The 16321-nt window shown below is 43.2% G+C and overlaps 1 protein-coding gene and 1 pseudogene across 1 annotated transcript in view; one reads left to right on the top strand and one right to left on the bottom strand.

The window, feature by feature from the left end:
• The window catches only part of LOC147029204 (uncharacterized), an 87908-nt gene that overhangs the window by 53127 nt on the left and 18460 nt on the right, over nt 1-16321 (bottom strand). Inside the window, 2 exon segments of the mRNA XM_085876587.1 lie at nt 13606-14564; nt 14698-14832. Coding sequence (XP_085732713.1) covers nt 13606-14564; nt 14698-14832 — 1094 coding nt within the window.
• Nucleotides 5103-7033, top strand: LOC147029205 (uncharacterized; annotated as a pseudogene).

Here is a 16321-nt window from a genome sequence, read left to right as displayed (position 1 = left end):
ACTGAGATGCTTTGCCAGGCATTCAACATACTCTGATAGAAAACTGGGAGCGGAGAAAAGTCAACGTGTTGAAGCAGGATCAGGAAGCATTCACGGCCATATCCAAGCCCACCTGCATGCCGCAAAATCTGAGCAGCCAAGAGATGACTTGGTAGTTGTTCGTCCGACATCAGTCTTTGTACTGAGCACAACCGAAAGGCCATTACAGTATACGGCTCTTGATGTTGACCATACCCTGGCCACCCTCGGCCAATGGTTGGCATACAACATTTGGTCATAACCAGTGATGGCCGCCCCAGAAGAAGTCCAAGAGTTGCCTTTGCACTTCCTTCAACAAGTCTTCCAGTGGCTGCAGGCAGACAAACCTGTGCCATAATGAGGAGGCAACCAAATTATTAATTACCAGAACTCGGCCTTCTGAAAGAAGGGGCAGAGCTCTTCTCCACCTGCTCAGTCTTCTCTTGACACGTTCAACAACACCGTCCCAGTTTTTTTTTTCCATAATGTGTAGACCCAAGAAACACCCCAAGATACTGAACGCCGTCATCCACCCACTATAGTTTTGCAGGAAGGTGTACTAGCGGGGCTGGTGCCATTCCAGATAGATTGTTGTTCATGAAGGGAACCCATAATGCTTTGCTTTTTTCGCAGTTGCACTTCAAAGAAGAAGCAAAACGAAAAGAATCTAAGCACTTGATAAGAGCAGCAGTATTCTCGTCATCCTTAACAATAACTGAGACATCATCAGCATACGCTGAGAAGACAATTGAAGTGTACTCAGGGGATATTACTACTCCAGAAAGATGCTTCCTCAGTAACATTAGAAGTGATTCCATCACAAGGGTAAAAAGTCAACCAGAGACTGGGCAACCTTGCCAAACCCCCCTTTGAACCTGTTATGTATGGGAGAACAAAGCTCATTGTTCATCTTAACTCGGCTGAAAATGTTATTTTTTATAAAACAATATATTTCCTGAAATTAACCAACAATCCACACACTTCCAACACTTGATGCAAGAAACCATGATCGATGCTGTCAAAAGCCTTTTCTAAATCAATGAAAAATATACCAAAATCATTCTGTACACAATTACCATCTCTCAAATCTCGAATAAAAAATATATTATCGTATATTGATCTGCCAGGGATGCAATAACTTTGATCAGGGTGAACCAGATTGCTGATTACTTTTTTGAATCGATTTGACAAAACTTTTGAAAATATTTTGTAGTTGGTACACAGCAAAGAAACAGGCCTCCAATTCTTCACCTGTCTTAAGTCACCAGACTTTCGAAGGAGAGACATCACCACTCTTCTCAAGCATAGAGGTAGCTCTCCATGTGACAGATGATTCCAGGACATGCATCAGTTCTGGGCCGAACAGGCCCCAAAATTTGATGTAAAATTCACCTGGCAGGCCATCAATTCCAGGGGCCCTTCCAGAGTCCATTCCATTTCGAGCTTGGGTTAATTCCTCAAGCGTAAAGGGGCTGTCACACCTTGACGTTTTAGCCTGCGTATGGCAAGGTCTCAAAATGTATGTAAAACACTGGCGTACGCTGAACTATTGATGTTTTTTTTTAGTTTTGGGCGTATAATAACGTGTTGGACGTATGCATAACGTATTAGTAATGTACACAGACCGTTTCAATCACATATAGATAACTTATAGCAACGAATGCTCAGCGTGTTGTCGGCGTTCACAACCTATGCCCAACGATAGTCTAACTTATGCATAGCGCGGCAGCGTATCGCCGACGATCACGTGGCGTAGGCTATTCTTCGGCTGCGGCTCGACGATTCAAATCATAGCCGCACTTGACATCGAAGTGTGAAGCCGCTGTCACACCTTGACGTTTTAGTCAGGGTATGCCGACGTATGAAAAATTTGCCGAACCAAGCTGGCACACGTCGAATACGTTTTGGGTAAGTTTTGTATACGTTAAGAGCATGCTGGCATACGTCATAGTACGCTGGGATACGTCGTCATACGCCGAGTACGTCGAGAAATTTTCAGCATGTTGAAAATTTCTCGACGTACTCGGCGTATGACACCCGTTCCGCATATGCCAGCCATAAGTTGTAGGCACGTTACGCGATCAATGACACACGTTACTTGTACATTACTCATAAGTCGAAACACGTCGAGGTAATGTTTAGCATCAGTGTTCCAGACTCCATGGTTTTTTTTTTTCTTTTCTTCGGTATGACGGTGATGTTGACACTTCGATTTCTAGTGCGGTTATGATTTAAATCGTTGAGCGGCAGCCTATTAATAATATTATATTATAACCCCACTAGAAATCGAAGTGTCAACATCACCGTCATACCGAAGAAAAGAAAAAAAAAACCATGGAGTCTGGAACACTGACGCTAAACATTACCTCGACATGTTTCGACTTAAGAGGAACTTAAAAGTATCGTGTGTTGACGTGTGTCAACGATCGTGTAACGTGCCTACAACTTATGGCCAGCGTTATGCGGAACGTGCGAGTCATACACTGGCATACGTCGAAAAATTCCAAGCATGGAAAATTTGTCTAACAGCTCGGCGTACTACGACGAAGGCCAGCGTACTCTTAACGGATACAAACTTATCCATAACTAATTCGACGTGTGCCAGCGTTTTAGCCAAATTTTTCATACGTCAGGCATATGCTGGCGAAATCGTCAAGGTGTGACAGGGCCTTAATCGGTGCGTCCAACTCCAGGTAATGAGGCTCAGTTATGGAGGGAAGGCGAGAGGTTAACTGTCTCATCATTTTATCAAAAACAATTCGTTTTGGAAACAATTTGGAGAAAAAATCTTTCACACACAACTTTACATCCTTGGGATTTGCTATAACAGTTCCGTTGGAGTCAAAAACAAAAGAAATATTCTTGGGCGATTTACTAATAGAGTCCAAACGAAAGAAAGCATTACTGGGGGTATCAAAATCCTTTAAGTTCCTGACCCTTAGTCTGAGTAGCAATCCTGCTGCTTTCTCTTGGATTAACTCCCGTAGTTGAATCTTCTTTTCTCGTAATATCTGATAGTGACTTGCATTATTATATTCAACCAGTTTCCCTTCGAGTTGTAAAATGTCAGCTTCAAAGCAATTCATTGTTACATTCTTAACGTTTGTGACATTTGCTCTAAATTGCTGACAAAATACGTGAATATGGGTTTTTGTATTGTCCCACCATAAATTTACTGTAGATTATGAGGGTTTCCTTTGGATTTGATTCACCCAGAACACTTTGAAGGCTTCTTCGAATAGCCCATCTTCTCGAGGACTCGTATTAAATTTCCAATGTGCACTTTTACGTGTTGACTGAGGAAAAGAAAACCCCATGGTTACTCAATGATGGTCTGAGAATATTGATGGAAAAAAATCTGGAGAGACCACAATATTTCGAAAACGAGAATTTATATACCATCGGTCAAGTCTCGCAAAGGAAACTCTTCCTCCAGTAATACAGCTCCATGTTAACTGAAGTTCATGAGGGTAAAATTCCCTCCATATATCTAGTAATCCAACGTAAGAGAAGGAAAGCGATAAATCAATACAAGATTCCAGATGGGGTTCTGCTGTGTTCCTGTCTATCTTGGGATCAAATGTGCAGTTAAAATCACCCCCAATGCAGACACAGTGATTTGGATCAACTTTCTGGAAGTAGTAGATCACAGAAGCAAAGAAAGCTCTTCGTTCTGCACTCTCACAAGGTGCATACACATTAAATGCTGTAAAATGAAAATTGTTAATGACGAGTTCAAGAGAAATGAATCGGCCTTTTACAATCCCCAGGAAGACACATGACTCGGGTGTTAGCCCTGGTCTAAGTATAAAAGCAAGACCTGCCGAAAGAGAAGACAGGTTACTAAAATAACACTCCCCCCCAAAAAGGCGACACCAATCATGAATACTCCACATTCTGAGTGATATGTGTCTCTTGCAATAAAAGTATGTCTATTTTTTTGCATTTAAATAAGCTTTGCACTTGACCTTGGCGATTGTGACTTGCACCTCCACCATTTATGTTTAAAGTGCCAAAAGTGATTTTCTTCATTCTTTATCAAAAGGCTTTATCGACTGTTGCGAAATTCCAAGACCTGCTTTCGTGATGAATTTCCGAAGACGGTGAAACTGACTTTTTTAATGGGAAATCAATGGGCTTTGTTATTATTTTTTCGCAGTTTGGAGGAATGCAACTAAATCAGGAAATGTATCTTTGATAAGCACTTTTCGCTGTCTATAGGTTTCATTTAGAAAAGAAAGTATAAGTTGAGGAGCTATCATTGACTGACTCATCGGAGACTCAGACAACTCAGGCACCTCAACATCTTCATCCGACTCTGACGTTTCTGACAACGCTGACAAGGACCCCCAGGATCGAGAATATCAGCGTCTTTACTCACTATTGGAATCTTGAGTTTTTCCAGAGATATGCTGGAGAGCTCTATGTAGTTAGGGAATTTTAGCAAATTGTATTGACCATCTGTGAAAAAATTGCTTACCAAAAAATTTCTTCACCAACGTATTCATCTCAGTGTCTACAAACACCTATCAATTAGTGAAAACCCAAATCCTTGTGGAAAATTCTGGAGAGCCAATCAAAGTCGGGTGCTCAGAGGGCCTGCGCGGAAAAAATCGGAAAAAGTAACGTTTGCCAATATTGACTTGTGGGATGTCTAACTTGGGGTTTTTTGGGGTGCTGAATTGATTCCAACCATTAGATTTGAGGAAAAATGAATCCCTGGCCGTAAAATATTGATATGATACATTTTTAGATATCCCAGACTGTGTTTTGTGGTAATTTGGCTCAATTTATTCAGATTGTTCAAATTGTGCTGAAACCAGCATACATTTTGAAACTACTGCTATATTGTTGGTTATACTTGCGCTCATGCTCAGTAGAATTCTCTGTGTTCGCTGACGTTAGCTCAGAGCTTTTAGCTCTAAAATTATTGTGTACCGGACTCAATAGAAGTTGAATATATTCAACGTAGAGTGGACCTATTAATGTTAAAAACATCACTGTATGTGTGTTCTGTCTGCTTTGTGTCAAAATTTCATGTCCTGTCTGTTGTTTACAAAAAAAAGGTCTTATTTATGTCCGGCACATGGACCGACATCACGATAGAAACCACACTCATGCGTGAGGCAAAATCCTCCGGTGGTCTAAACAGAGGCCGCTTTTGGAATGAGTCTTCTGATAAGTCTTGGGTTCAGACTCTGAACCACTTCTCTTTCATTCACCAAGAGCTCGAAAGAAGTATGGTCAAATGTGGGGTACCTGTCCACACCGACGTTAAAAGAGCCCAAATGAAGAGAGATAACGATGCTGTCAACACAATAGTTGGGTGGTTGGAGGAAGTCAACCTTTTCGATGCCACACGGGACAAGAAGACTCTGGTGTCCTTCTCAACTGGGTCCAGCAGCACTCCCGAAGCCCAGGTCAATGCTGATCAAGCAGAAGAAGTTGGCAGAGCCATTCAGGCTAAGATGGATGGGAAAACTGTTGTGGATGCAATGGTAACCAAACACAAGGTCAAATCACTTGCAAGCCTCAGATCTGGACCCAAAGTCAATGGCGAGAAGCTGGTCATTGACTCACTGAAGCTATCCAACCGCCTTATTGTCATCAGTGAGCGTGAAGTCAAGACCGAAGAAGCTCTGCGCTTTGAGTTGACGCCAAAACCGATGTCTCTGTTTGACAAAAATCAAAAGTTGCGAAAGCCAGACAAGGCTGCCCAAGCAAGGTCCCTGAAGGCATGTTTGGCACCTGTCGAACAACCCCCCTGCACAAGCCTTGTGGTTGATGATGGTTGGCTCCTGAACAATCTCAAGTGGGAAGCTAACCTCACTTGGAAGGATGTTGCCGAGAGCTACCTCCGGTTTGTGAAGTCCATGGGGAGCCATTGCCTCCGGATAATGGTGGTCTTTGACAGATATGGCAGCTCCACAAAGGACCATGACCACTTGAGACGAACAAAGAATGCATGCTGTGACATTCAGATTCGTCTGGATCTCAAAATCATCATTGCAAGAGAAAAGTTCTTCAATAACAAGAACAACAAAGCCCAGCTCGTTCTGCTCCTTGCTGAGACATTTACTAGCAATGGAATCAGTGTACAGCAATGCTCCGATGATGCCGACACCTCCATCGTCCGTGCAGCTCAAGATGAGGGAAGAGAGTCCCCTGCGGAGGTGAGGGCTGTGGACACAGATGTCCTGGTTATGCCGATTCATCATGTTGCAGACCATCCAGTCTTCCTCTCGACAGCCAAAGAAACATCTTATGATGTCAGAACGATCCGGGAGGCCCTCCCAGAGATTTACCGGAGGTATCGCATCTTCTTGCACAGCTTCTCTGGCTGCGATACAGTGTCTGCAATTTTTGGGTTAAACAAACCAACTTTGCTAAGCAAGCTCTGCAAGACTGATGAAGCAAAGAGGGCAATGGACGTGTTTATGGACATCCGAGCTGAGAAAGGTAATATCATTAAAGCAGGCTGTGAACTTTTCATGCTCATGTTCCATGGGAAATCCTCCAAAGACTTGGAAGACTTGAGATTCGACATCTTCAGCAAGCTGCGACTGGGAGCCTAAAACTTGAGAAACACCCCCCCCCCCCCTCCGACAACAGGAGCTGCAGCACAGCACTCTCTCCGAGATTACCTCCAGACTAGAGACTGGCTGATGCTGCAAAGTCCATCGTTGGATGCCCGGGACTATGGATGGCAACTCACTGAGCAAGGATATGCAGCAGTCCCTTCTACAGACCCCATTGCACCAGACTTCCTCCTGACGTTTGCCAGCTGCAACTGGACGGGGGACTTCAGCTCACCCAGGTATTGCTGTAAAAAGCAAGGAGTCAAGTGTATTTCTGCTTGCGGCATCTGTCATGGTAACTCTTGCCTGAACATAAACCAGCTCGATGACAAGAGGAGTGAGGAAGATACTGGGGAGTTTGATGAATGAAGTTGTAAAAGCTGATGAAGCAACATTTCCATTGATCACAGTTCTGTTAAAAATGTCAATAAAATACATTTTATATGATCAAGAAGTGTTTTTTTCTCAAAAATAATGGTTGGAATCAATTCAGCACCCAAAAAAACACTAGTTAGACATCCCACAAGTCAATATTGGAAAAAGTTAATTTTTCCGATTTTTTCACGCAGGCCCTCTGAGCACCCGAACTTTGATTGCTTCCCCAGAATTTTCCATAAGGATTTGAGTTTGCACTAATTGATAGATGTCAGTAGACACCGAGATGAATAAGTCAGTGAAGAAATTTTTTGGAAAGCAATTTTTTCACAGCTGGTCAATACAATTTGCTAAAATTCCCCAACTCCAAGGAATGATTTTTAAATGCTCACTCAGGGTTTTCTTCGTCATTCCTGTGGCTCCAACTATCACCTGCACAATTTCAGCTTTCTTCAATTTCCATTATCCTCTTGACCTCTTTTTTTAGATCCTGGTATTTCGTAATTTTCCCATTTTCGAAAGAATTTCATCCGAAGTTATTGGGAACCGAGACCTCGATCAACAATGACGTTTTTCATTTTTGTCTTTGAGTACCATGTCCGGATACAATGATCTGTTTGCAATGTTCACACTTGACCGGATCATCTTGTCACACGTGAGAATTATGTTATGGTTGTGGAGGTAAATGGAGGAATTTCATGGCAAAATAAGGATTGTATGGAGTTGCTTGGTCCGTGTTTGTATTGGAGACATTTCGATGTCAATTAAGTGTGGAAACTGTGAGTTGAAGTGTTACATGTCACCAAACGAGAGGTGGTGCTGTGTTGATTAAGTCGGGATTGAGGATAATTTCTCCCAGGAAAAATTGCCCCCTCTGACCTTTTCCGATGTTTTTCGATTTCAAGATCGGTGAAACAGGAGAGATCACGTCCTTGAAACAACAATCGATGCACACATCGAAGCAGGCAGAAAGCCCCACCTCCAGGGGGTACATCACTGTACGGCAGGCGAAACCACATCCCTGGAGGGGATGATTAATGGATGTGACGTCAGAGAGCCAGTCGAAGGACAGTGAGGTTTGGAGCAGGAGAACGGTGAGGACAGTTGTCGAAGAGGACAGTTGTGAGAGGAACGTGGCTGAGACGGAGGATCTCGGTTTTGCTCTACTCTCGGGATGACAAAATGGCTTCGCCATTCTCGTGTCGTGCTGTGAATTTGCCTGTACGACGGAGCAAGACACCAGTCATTAACTGTTCGGATGAATCTTGAAGTTGCATGATAATGAGAAAGAGAGGAAGAGGGGTGCTCTCATCGAACTCAGCGTTATCCCATTGTTATCTGTTTTCCCAGAATCTTTTCGCAGGTTTATTCGCTTTTATGTTCGTTTGCTCGGCAACCGTTGCTCCGAATGTTACGAAATCTTCGCCATATTCTACTCATGTTGAATTTTTTATGAATAATTATGACGTCACTGGGAACTTGATGCGGTTTGCATTTTGGAAAAACAAAAAAATTTTTGGCTCTCGATATCTCCAAAACTGTTCGATGGAAAAAATTGAAGCAACTCATTATCAAGTCCACCGCATGAGGAATAAGGGCTGTTAACCATGACATCATCAGTCCCTTCATTATGATGTTAAAATTCGACAAGTACAACGCTTTATCCAAACATGAAGAAAATTATTTAGGATTGTCTGTGCAACGACATTGTTATGGATCTAGGGTTCGAGTTTCTCCACGAGGGGAAGCGCTCGAGTACCTCCCAAACACCAGGTCCCGAGGCCACCGAACACAGGTAACTCGGCACTCCAGTGGGTTGCTGAGCAACCATGAGTGCCGATTGGTGCTGCCAATCCGCAGTGTTACACAACTTTGCGTGGTACCTTACGTGTGGACGGCCGCACCAAGAGTGGGGGGTGGGGGGGTCTCATGTCTGGGATGCGGACTCTGGTTTACGCAACGTATCAGGTGGAACCGAGTGGAGCTGCGAGTGCGCACCAGCGAACAAGAGCAAATTTTGTGGGGTAAAGCTACATGGACCAACTGGACCAGTGGATGAAAAGACAGGATGAAATGGGTACAATCACAATATAAGCAATTTATTTGTAAAGCAAGGGTGAGGAAAGGCATGTGGAATAATAAAAGCAGTCTGTACAGCAGCGGAAAGCAAGGATTGATCAGGTGCGGAAAAATAAATGCAATTATAAATAATACGCCCATATATATATATATATATATATATATATATATATATATATATATATATATATATATATATATATATATATATATATATATATATTGGGCGTATAACAAAAGAGAAGACATCGCGCAGATCTAAATCAATCGAAACTTCTACAATCTTAATTATGCGAACCTAACAGCCATCATCAAACACCTACTCTAGGAAATTAGAAAGCAAAGAGAGAGAAGGAAAAGCTTGAGGTGTTGAGGACCTCTTTTTGTTGCTGGCGTGGCCAACGGCCCCACACTTCCCAGTCAATGAGGAGGGGGAGGAGGGAGGAAAACTGAGGTGTCAACTGTGTGTGGTCAGAGGAAGTGTGATGATTGGTAGATGAGGTGTAAGGCAAAGAGGAAGGTGTAAAGATGTAGGTCAGGAGGTTTTGGAAAGAGAAAATAATGTGCGAGAGGATAGACCACCAAGAGCGGAAAGAAATCTGTTCGTGCAAATGTTTATACTGTCAAATTGGACTACGTCTGGCGTTGGGCTCTTCCACTCGGTCGTGGACTCTCTTCCGATCCGTTCCACCGCTCATCTCCAAGACCAAAGAGTGACTCAGATGAGAAGAGAAGAGAAGAAAAGAAAAGAGAAGAGCAGGCGGGCCAGAGAAGAGAGCGGTCAAGAGAAGAGGGCGGGCAAGAGAAGAGATTTTTCGTTTATACGTTGGTAGAAGACCGAACATACCCTGAAGACAAAGTTGGTTGCATCAAAGCAGGGCAACTTGGAACCAAGTCGTATCTGCTCGCAGTTATAAAGTGGCCCATCTCATTAGTATTATTATTATTATGAAAGCCAATATGATGGGTCTGAATCATCGTTGTTGCCATGGTGGTGTTTCAGAGTGCCTGCATGAGGCTGAACACAATATCCCCTTCACAATGGTATTGTTACTGGCCGGGGGGGTCGGCCGCCAACCGACCGCTCTGAACGGAGCCGCAAGTCGAGTTAGCCCGACCAATCACCCGGAATAGAGATCGCCGCCCGGATAACTCCGAGTGACGGGTCCTTGTACAAGAACCGAAATACGCCAATCAGCAGATCACATGGGGTAGGGTCGATTGGCAATCTTCAATTTACCTAAATACCCACGTGATCCAACTACCAGGGTATTCCACCCTCGACGGAACTTGTACGGAACAAACCGCTGAGGCGAGCTTGTCCGTGCGCGATTCCGAGCGGCGAAATCGCCGAGAACCGTTGGTCCAAATGTCCCCTATTACGGCAAACCAACGGCTTTCAAACTGCCAACACACGAAATCTTCAGTCAATGAGGGAATGGACGCAACGAGCAGGTTTACATTCACACAAGGACATTTATTATAATGAAACACGTATGCAATTAAATAAGGCAAAACACGTATGCAATTATACAAGCAACAAAAGAACTACAACCGTCTACTTATTATGCAGTCATTTACACTTAACAGCAGTTCCAATTTATTAGATGGACCCACGGACACACGTACACACACACACACACACACACACACACACACACACACACACACACACACACACACACACACGAAATGGTGGCTGAGGCCTTTAATCACAGCTCCAGCTCGGAGGACAGGTGAGCTGAAACTCAGAGCTAGACTCAAACCTTTCCACCTCGTGTGGTCTTCAACTTGTCCGGACCGGGCTCTAGCGAGAGCGAGCTGGATCCAATCGCCGTGATCCTTCCCGAGCTCCCGCGAATCTTCCCGCACTTCTCAACACGTGCCGGTGAGACGAGGCGCCGATCCTTTCTGTCGATCGTCGCGTCCCCGAGGATCCAACCCAAGAAGAGGCCGATGCGTCGCACCAAACCAGGAAATAAAATGGAGAACAAAAAGCTCCACGAACCAAGAAGAAGAGGAAGGAGAGGAAGAAGAGGAAGAAGCCTCCACTCGCAGCTCGAGCCGAACAACCGGCTCAAGTTCCTTCCAAAACAAAGCAGCAGCCGAAGCTCACTGAGCCAGCCGAAGCAAAAAGCTTCCGAAGGCCTCAAGCCAAGCAAGCCAAGCAGGACCCGATGGCCTGCTGAACGACTGCTCTCTCCGAAGCAAAAAGCTGACTCCTCCCACGGGACTTGGCACACGAACTCTGCACACGGGACTCAGAACGGGACTCTTCACGAACTCTGCCACGGGACTCCCACACGAACAAAGAAAAGATCTCCTCCTTATCCTTTGCACCCCTCCCCCGCACCTGGCGTGACTCATGCCCTCGTGATCCTCCCCCGCTCAACCACAGGTGGGAGGGAGTTGTTGACGTCACGGGATAGCAGGGTTCTTCTTCCTCTTTGCAGAAGAGGGGGAGGGACGTCTCCATTGTTTCGTTCCCTAACGATTAAATTGATCCGCAGCGCATCCAATCGATCTCTGAACATTTAAACAATGAAAGGTGAGCCATCCAGGGAACATGCACTTATCGACATGGCTGACGAAGGGAACCTGTATGTTGTGTGCAATTGAATTCCAAATTCGTAACAGTATATTGTCAGCAAGGCAATAATTCCCTTGTTTTAAGAACTGTGTTGCACATCCTTTTATATTTCAAAGCAGGCGCCTCTGGATGTTGGTGGAGAAATCATTTTTATCAATCAGGGTGAACCTTTCGGAAAGTCATGAAGATTGGCAAATTCTGCGGAAGCCACAAAGGGTAGTAAGCATTTTACTCTGTTTATACCGTATTTATTTCCTGTGGCTGGAGAATGTAAAAGAACAATGAACAATTAAATGAAAAACTCACTCTCTTTCTGTGCGTTTGGCAAAATATGCACTGCAAGTGGATCGCAAAATTTAAAAGTGCATTTATGAGTTGACTCTCCGCTGATGATACATAAGAATGCAAGTGCAGCGGTGTGAAACTTATGTGCGTGAATGGGTATGCTGGATTGCTCACTTGTTAATATACGACCTCAGGCAGTTATTTCTTGTGGATGTCATCCCGAACAGAGTCCATTTCATCCCAAAATACATTGACGTCTAATGCAGTTTTCGCAAACATTTGAAAAAGGTTATCTGTGGACCACATCTCTGTGAATTGCAGAATTTGTTGAACTGGCTGGCTGTTGGCCGATCTGGATCCGGATCTTCACCAAAATCGAATGAGTTTGTCCGTGTCACACACATAACCGGCCCAGCAAATTCCATCCGTGTCCGTCCCCAACTTTTTGAGATATCAAACAATCAAGAAGAAGACGTTGTGCAGATCACGACACTTGAAAAATAAATTAAACAAATTTGACCTCAAAAATAATTGGTGGTTGAATTGAATGACCAAATATGCATCTCCTCTTGAAATTCCAAGTCAATCAGATGAAAATTGAGGATTTTAGAAGTCTCACCTGAGATGTTGACCTTTGGCCTCTGTTGACCTTTTGACTTCAAAAACAACAGGCTTCCTCCTGATGACAAACTCTTCCATGTGATGAACTTTCGTGAAGATCCATTTGAAATTGTGATCTGTACGTTAATAGTCAGACATTCAGACAGAATAACAAAATCGACTGACCAATATACTTTAAAAATCTTCGATTTTGCAAGTAACAAAGAGAAACAAACAAATAGGCAGAGAGGGCTGAAAATATAACCTCCTTCACCTTCGGTGGAAGAGGTAACGATTCAGCCTTGCGGAGGTGATGTATCTGCTTTACCGAGTGCTATTCTTGTTCCCCTCACCAAAGGAGAGGGAATTGTATTGGGGTCCGTTTGTTTGTTTGTTTCTCTGCACAGAACGTAAATGTTTTTCTCCGCAACTGCTTGTCGGATTAAGAAGAAATTTTCATCATCGGAGCGACAACTGATGTGGAATGTTTTATTTTCTTTTTTGTGTACATTGTCGAGGCTCATATGAGAGAGAACATACAACACACAACAAGGGGGGCAAGAGACAAGAAGGGCGAGAGAGGGAAGGACAAAACAGTGGGAAACAGAGACATGAGGAGATCTGTGGAAGGGAGAGGAATGGAGTGAGGAACACGAGGTAAACAAGGTGGACACCTCAGGGACTTTCAGGTCCTCATATGACAGGAATCTTTCGGGAAGGAAAGCAGGGAATTTGAAGGAGGTGGGTTTGGGGTGGATCAACGGGATAGAAATGATCATGGTTTTGGATCAGTGAAGATAAGAGGTCTTGGTGAACAGCTGTTTTGAAGATCTCGAGGGAAGAGTGGGATTGAAGAGAGTGTGGGAGTTTATTCCAAAGGTGAGAAAAAAAGGGGAATGAAAGAGTGAAGGTGATTGTTCATTGGAGAGAGGGATGACTTCAAAATTAGTCTTGTTCTGAGTAAGTCCTCTTTGCTGATCATTTTACGCATTTTTTGTGTTGTACCTGGGGGTCTTCTTGTATTCCGAGGTGTTTGTGGGATGCTTAATTTCGAGTTGCTGTGTTATCTGGTCTTTTTTATGGATGTATTGCATGCTCTCCTGCGTGGAACCTCACGTGGCGATTCAAATAGCTTTTTCGAGAGAAACCTTTATCACATGTGGAACATTTGTGAGGACGCTCTCCTGTATGGCTGTTCATGTGTTTCTTCAAACTGCTTTTGTCTGAGAAACCTTTATCACATGTGGAACATTTGTAAGGTCGCTCTCCTGTATGGCTGTTCATGTGTTTCTTCAAACTGCTTTTGTCTGAGAAACCTTTATCACATGTGGAACATTTGTAAGGTCGCTCTCCTGTATGGATCCTCATATGCACATTTAAATGGCCTTTATGAGAGAAACCTTTATCACATGTGGAACATTTGTAAGGTCGCTCTCCTGTATGGCTGTTCATGTGTTTCTTCAAACTACCTTTGTCTGAGAAACCTTTATCACATGTGGAACATTTGTAAGGACGCTCTCCTGTATGGATCCTCATATGCAGATTTAAATTGCCTTTATGAGGGAAACCTTTATCACATGTGGAGCATTTGTAAGGACGCTCTCCTGTGTGGATCATCATATGCATATTTAAATGGCCTTTTTGAGAGAAACTTTTTTCACATGTGGAACATTTGTGAGGACGCTCTCCTGTGTGTATCTTCATATGCATATTTAAATTGCCTTTATGAGAGAAACCTTTATCACATGTGGAACATTTGTGTGGACGTTCTCCTTTGTGGGTCCTCATGTGTATTTTGACATTTCTCGGTGAAGTAAAATCTTCACTGCATCTCTTACACTTGTAATGCATTTTCCTTTCAATAACCTTTTTGGGTTTGTTTAATTTAATATTAATTTTTGTGGTGTTTTCACCAGACATACACTTGTATTTTGAAGGTCGTGAGTCTTGTTCTTGGGATTGTTTCTTCAAAGTGGATATCTTCTTCACTGTGACACTGCTCCTGGATCTTCTCTGCCCAAATGGACTTCTTGATTGTTCTACAAAAACAAAGAACAACTTATTTTAAGTTTTTTTTGTCAAACTCGAAATGCAAAATTTTTCGTAATTTCAAAAATTTTATAAACCCTGAATTAAAAATATTGAATGTTCATTTTTTAGATTTCTGCTCACCTGTTTCAGAACAGACAGGACTGCCATTTGTCAAATGAACATCTGAATCTTCCTTTACAGAAGAATATCTTCGAGTTTCTGAGAAAGATGAACCGTCGTGTCGTCTGGATTTCACATTTAGAGGAGAGACATCACCTGAATACAATGAAGGACATGAATTTTAAAACACTGCCAAATATAAATCCGGTCAATCGGTGGGATGCAATATACGTCACTTCCGCTGTTAGAACGAGGCTCTATAATGCTGCCGCAATTACAGGAGAGGAAAGGAGGTGTTTACAATGACAAATATATATGTATATATATATATATATATATATATATATATATATATATATATATATATATATATATATATATATATATATATATATATATATATATATATATATATATATATATATATATAGATGAGCGGGAGTGTGGAGCAACCATTTCAGAGGTTCGGTGTTTCCCCATTCTTGACTCAGTAAAACCATAAATTGATGTGGTTAAGCTGCAAAAGAATTTTGTGAAGTCTCACGTTGACTTCTGGGTTGGGGGATTTTTTTTTTTTATACTTGTTGATCGAACTTCTCACTCCCAGATGCTGCATCGACCAAATTAAAGCTAATTTTTTCCAAACCGGAGTCTTTGTGTTTTTCTGTTACATCTTTGTCCATGTGTTGCTTTGTAAGGTCGGATCATATCCGATCAGAACACAACCCTTGTGAAATGATGTATGTATGCTAAAGAGGCGTTTTGCACACACGTCGTGTGTGTAAGAATGTGTGAGTGTGTGTGTGTGTGTGTGTGTGTGTGTGTGTGTGTGTGTGTGTGTGTGTGTGTGTGTGTGTGTGTGTGTGTGTGTGTGTGAATGTATGTGTGTGTGTGTGTGTATGTGTGTGTGTGTCTTTTCAGTGACTCGATTCGACTCACCAGACACTTCAAACTCTTTATTGACGAGAAATGCTTGTTATTTTAAAAGCATTTAAAAAAGCTTCTCTTTCTTTATTTTTCCATGAAGAGTACCCCACCTTCACAATCATCTATTCCTCTTCTTCTGAAGAATATCTTCAATGTCCGATTTGAGAATTTGGAATCAGCATCCCTCCACTTCATGTCCCCTCTTTCTGCATCCCTTTTCACCCGACCCTCTCAATGCATCCCCCCACACCCACGAACTCCAACCTTTCACAGTACTTTATTTATTCATTCCCCCTCACCTCATCCTCTGGAAGCTACCACCCCCCCACACCCCCAACTCACACCCTCTCATCTACCCAATCAGGTTACCCTCATCTCATCCCCTCCCACCTTCCACCCATCATGCCCCTTCCTACCACACCTTCTCAGCCACCGCCCCCCCTCCCCAGTCCCTCACCCTCCACGCCTCCCACCCTCTCAACACCTTCTCCGTGTCCCACACTGTGTGAATCTCAAACATCTGAGGACGACGCTCCATCCGGACAGATCTCTCAATCCAAGCTGCATCTTACAGCCCAGAAATTATCAGTGTCACAATCATTTCTCCCATAGGATGTCCCTCACAATATCCATGCCTACACGAGGAGTAAACAAACTACTTCCTTCATGTGGATAACTTCAAGGTCCCATGACACCCAAAAGTACTGAAATTGCATAT

This window comes from Eptatretus burgeri, chromosome 4 (assembly GCF_056783735.1).
Source record: "Eptatretus burgeri isolate ZD-2024b chromosome 4, Ebu_testis_v1, whole genome shotgun sequence".
NCBI lineage: Eukaryota > Metazoa > Chordata > Myxini > Myxiniformes > Myxinidae > Eptatretus > Eptatretus burgeri.
The sequence above is the reverse complement of the archived record's forward strand: the minus strand, read 5'-3'. Positions and strand labels throughout refer to the sequence as shown.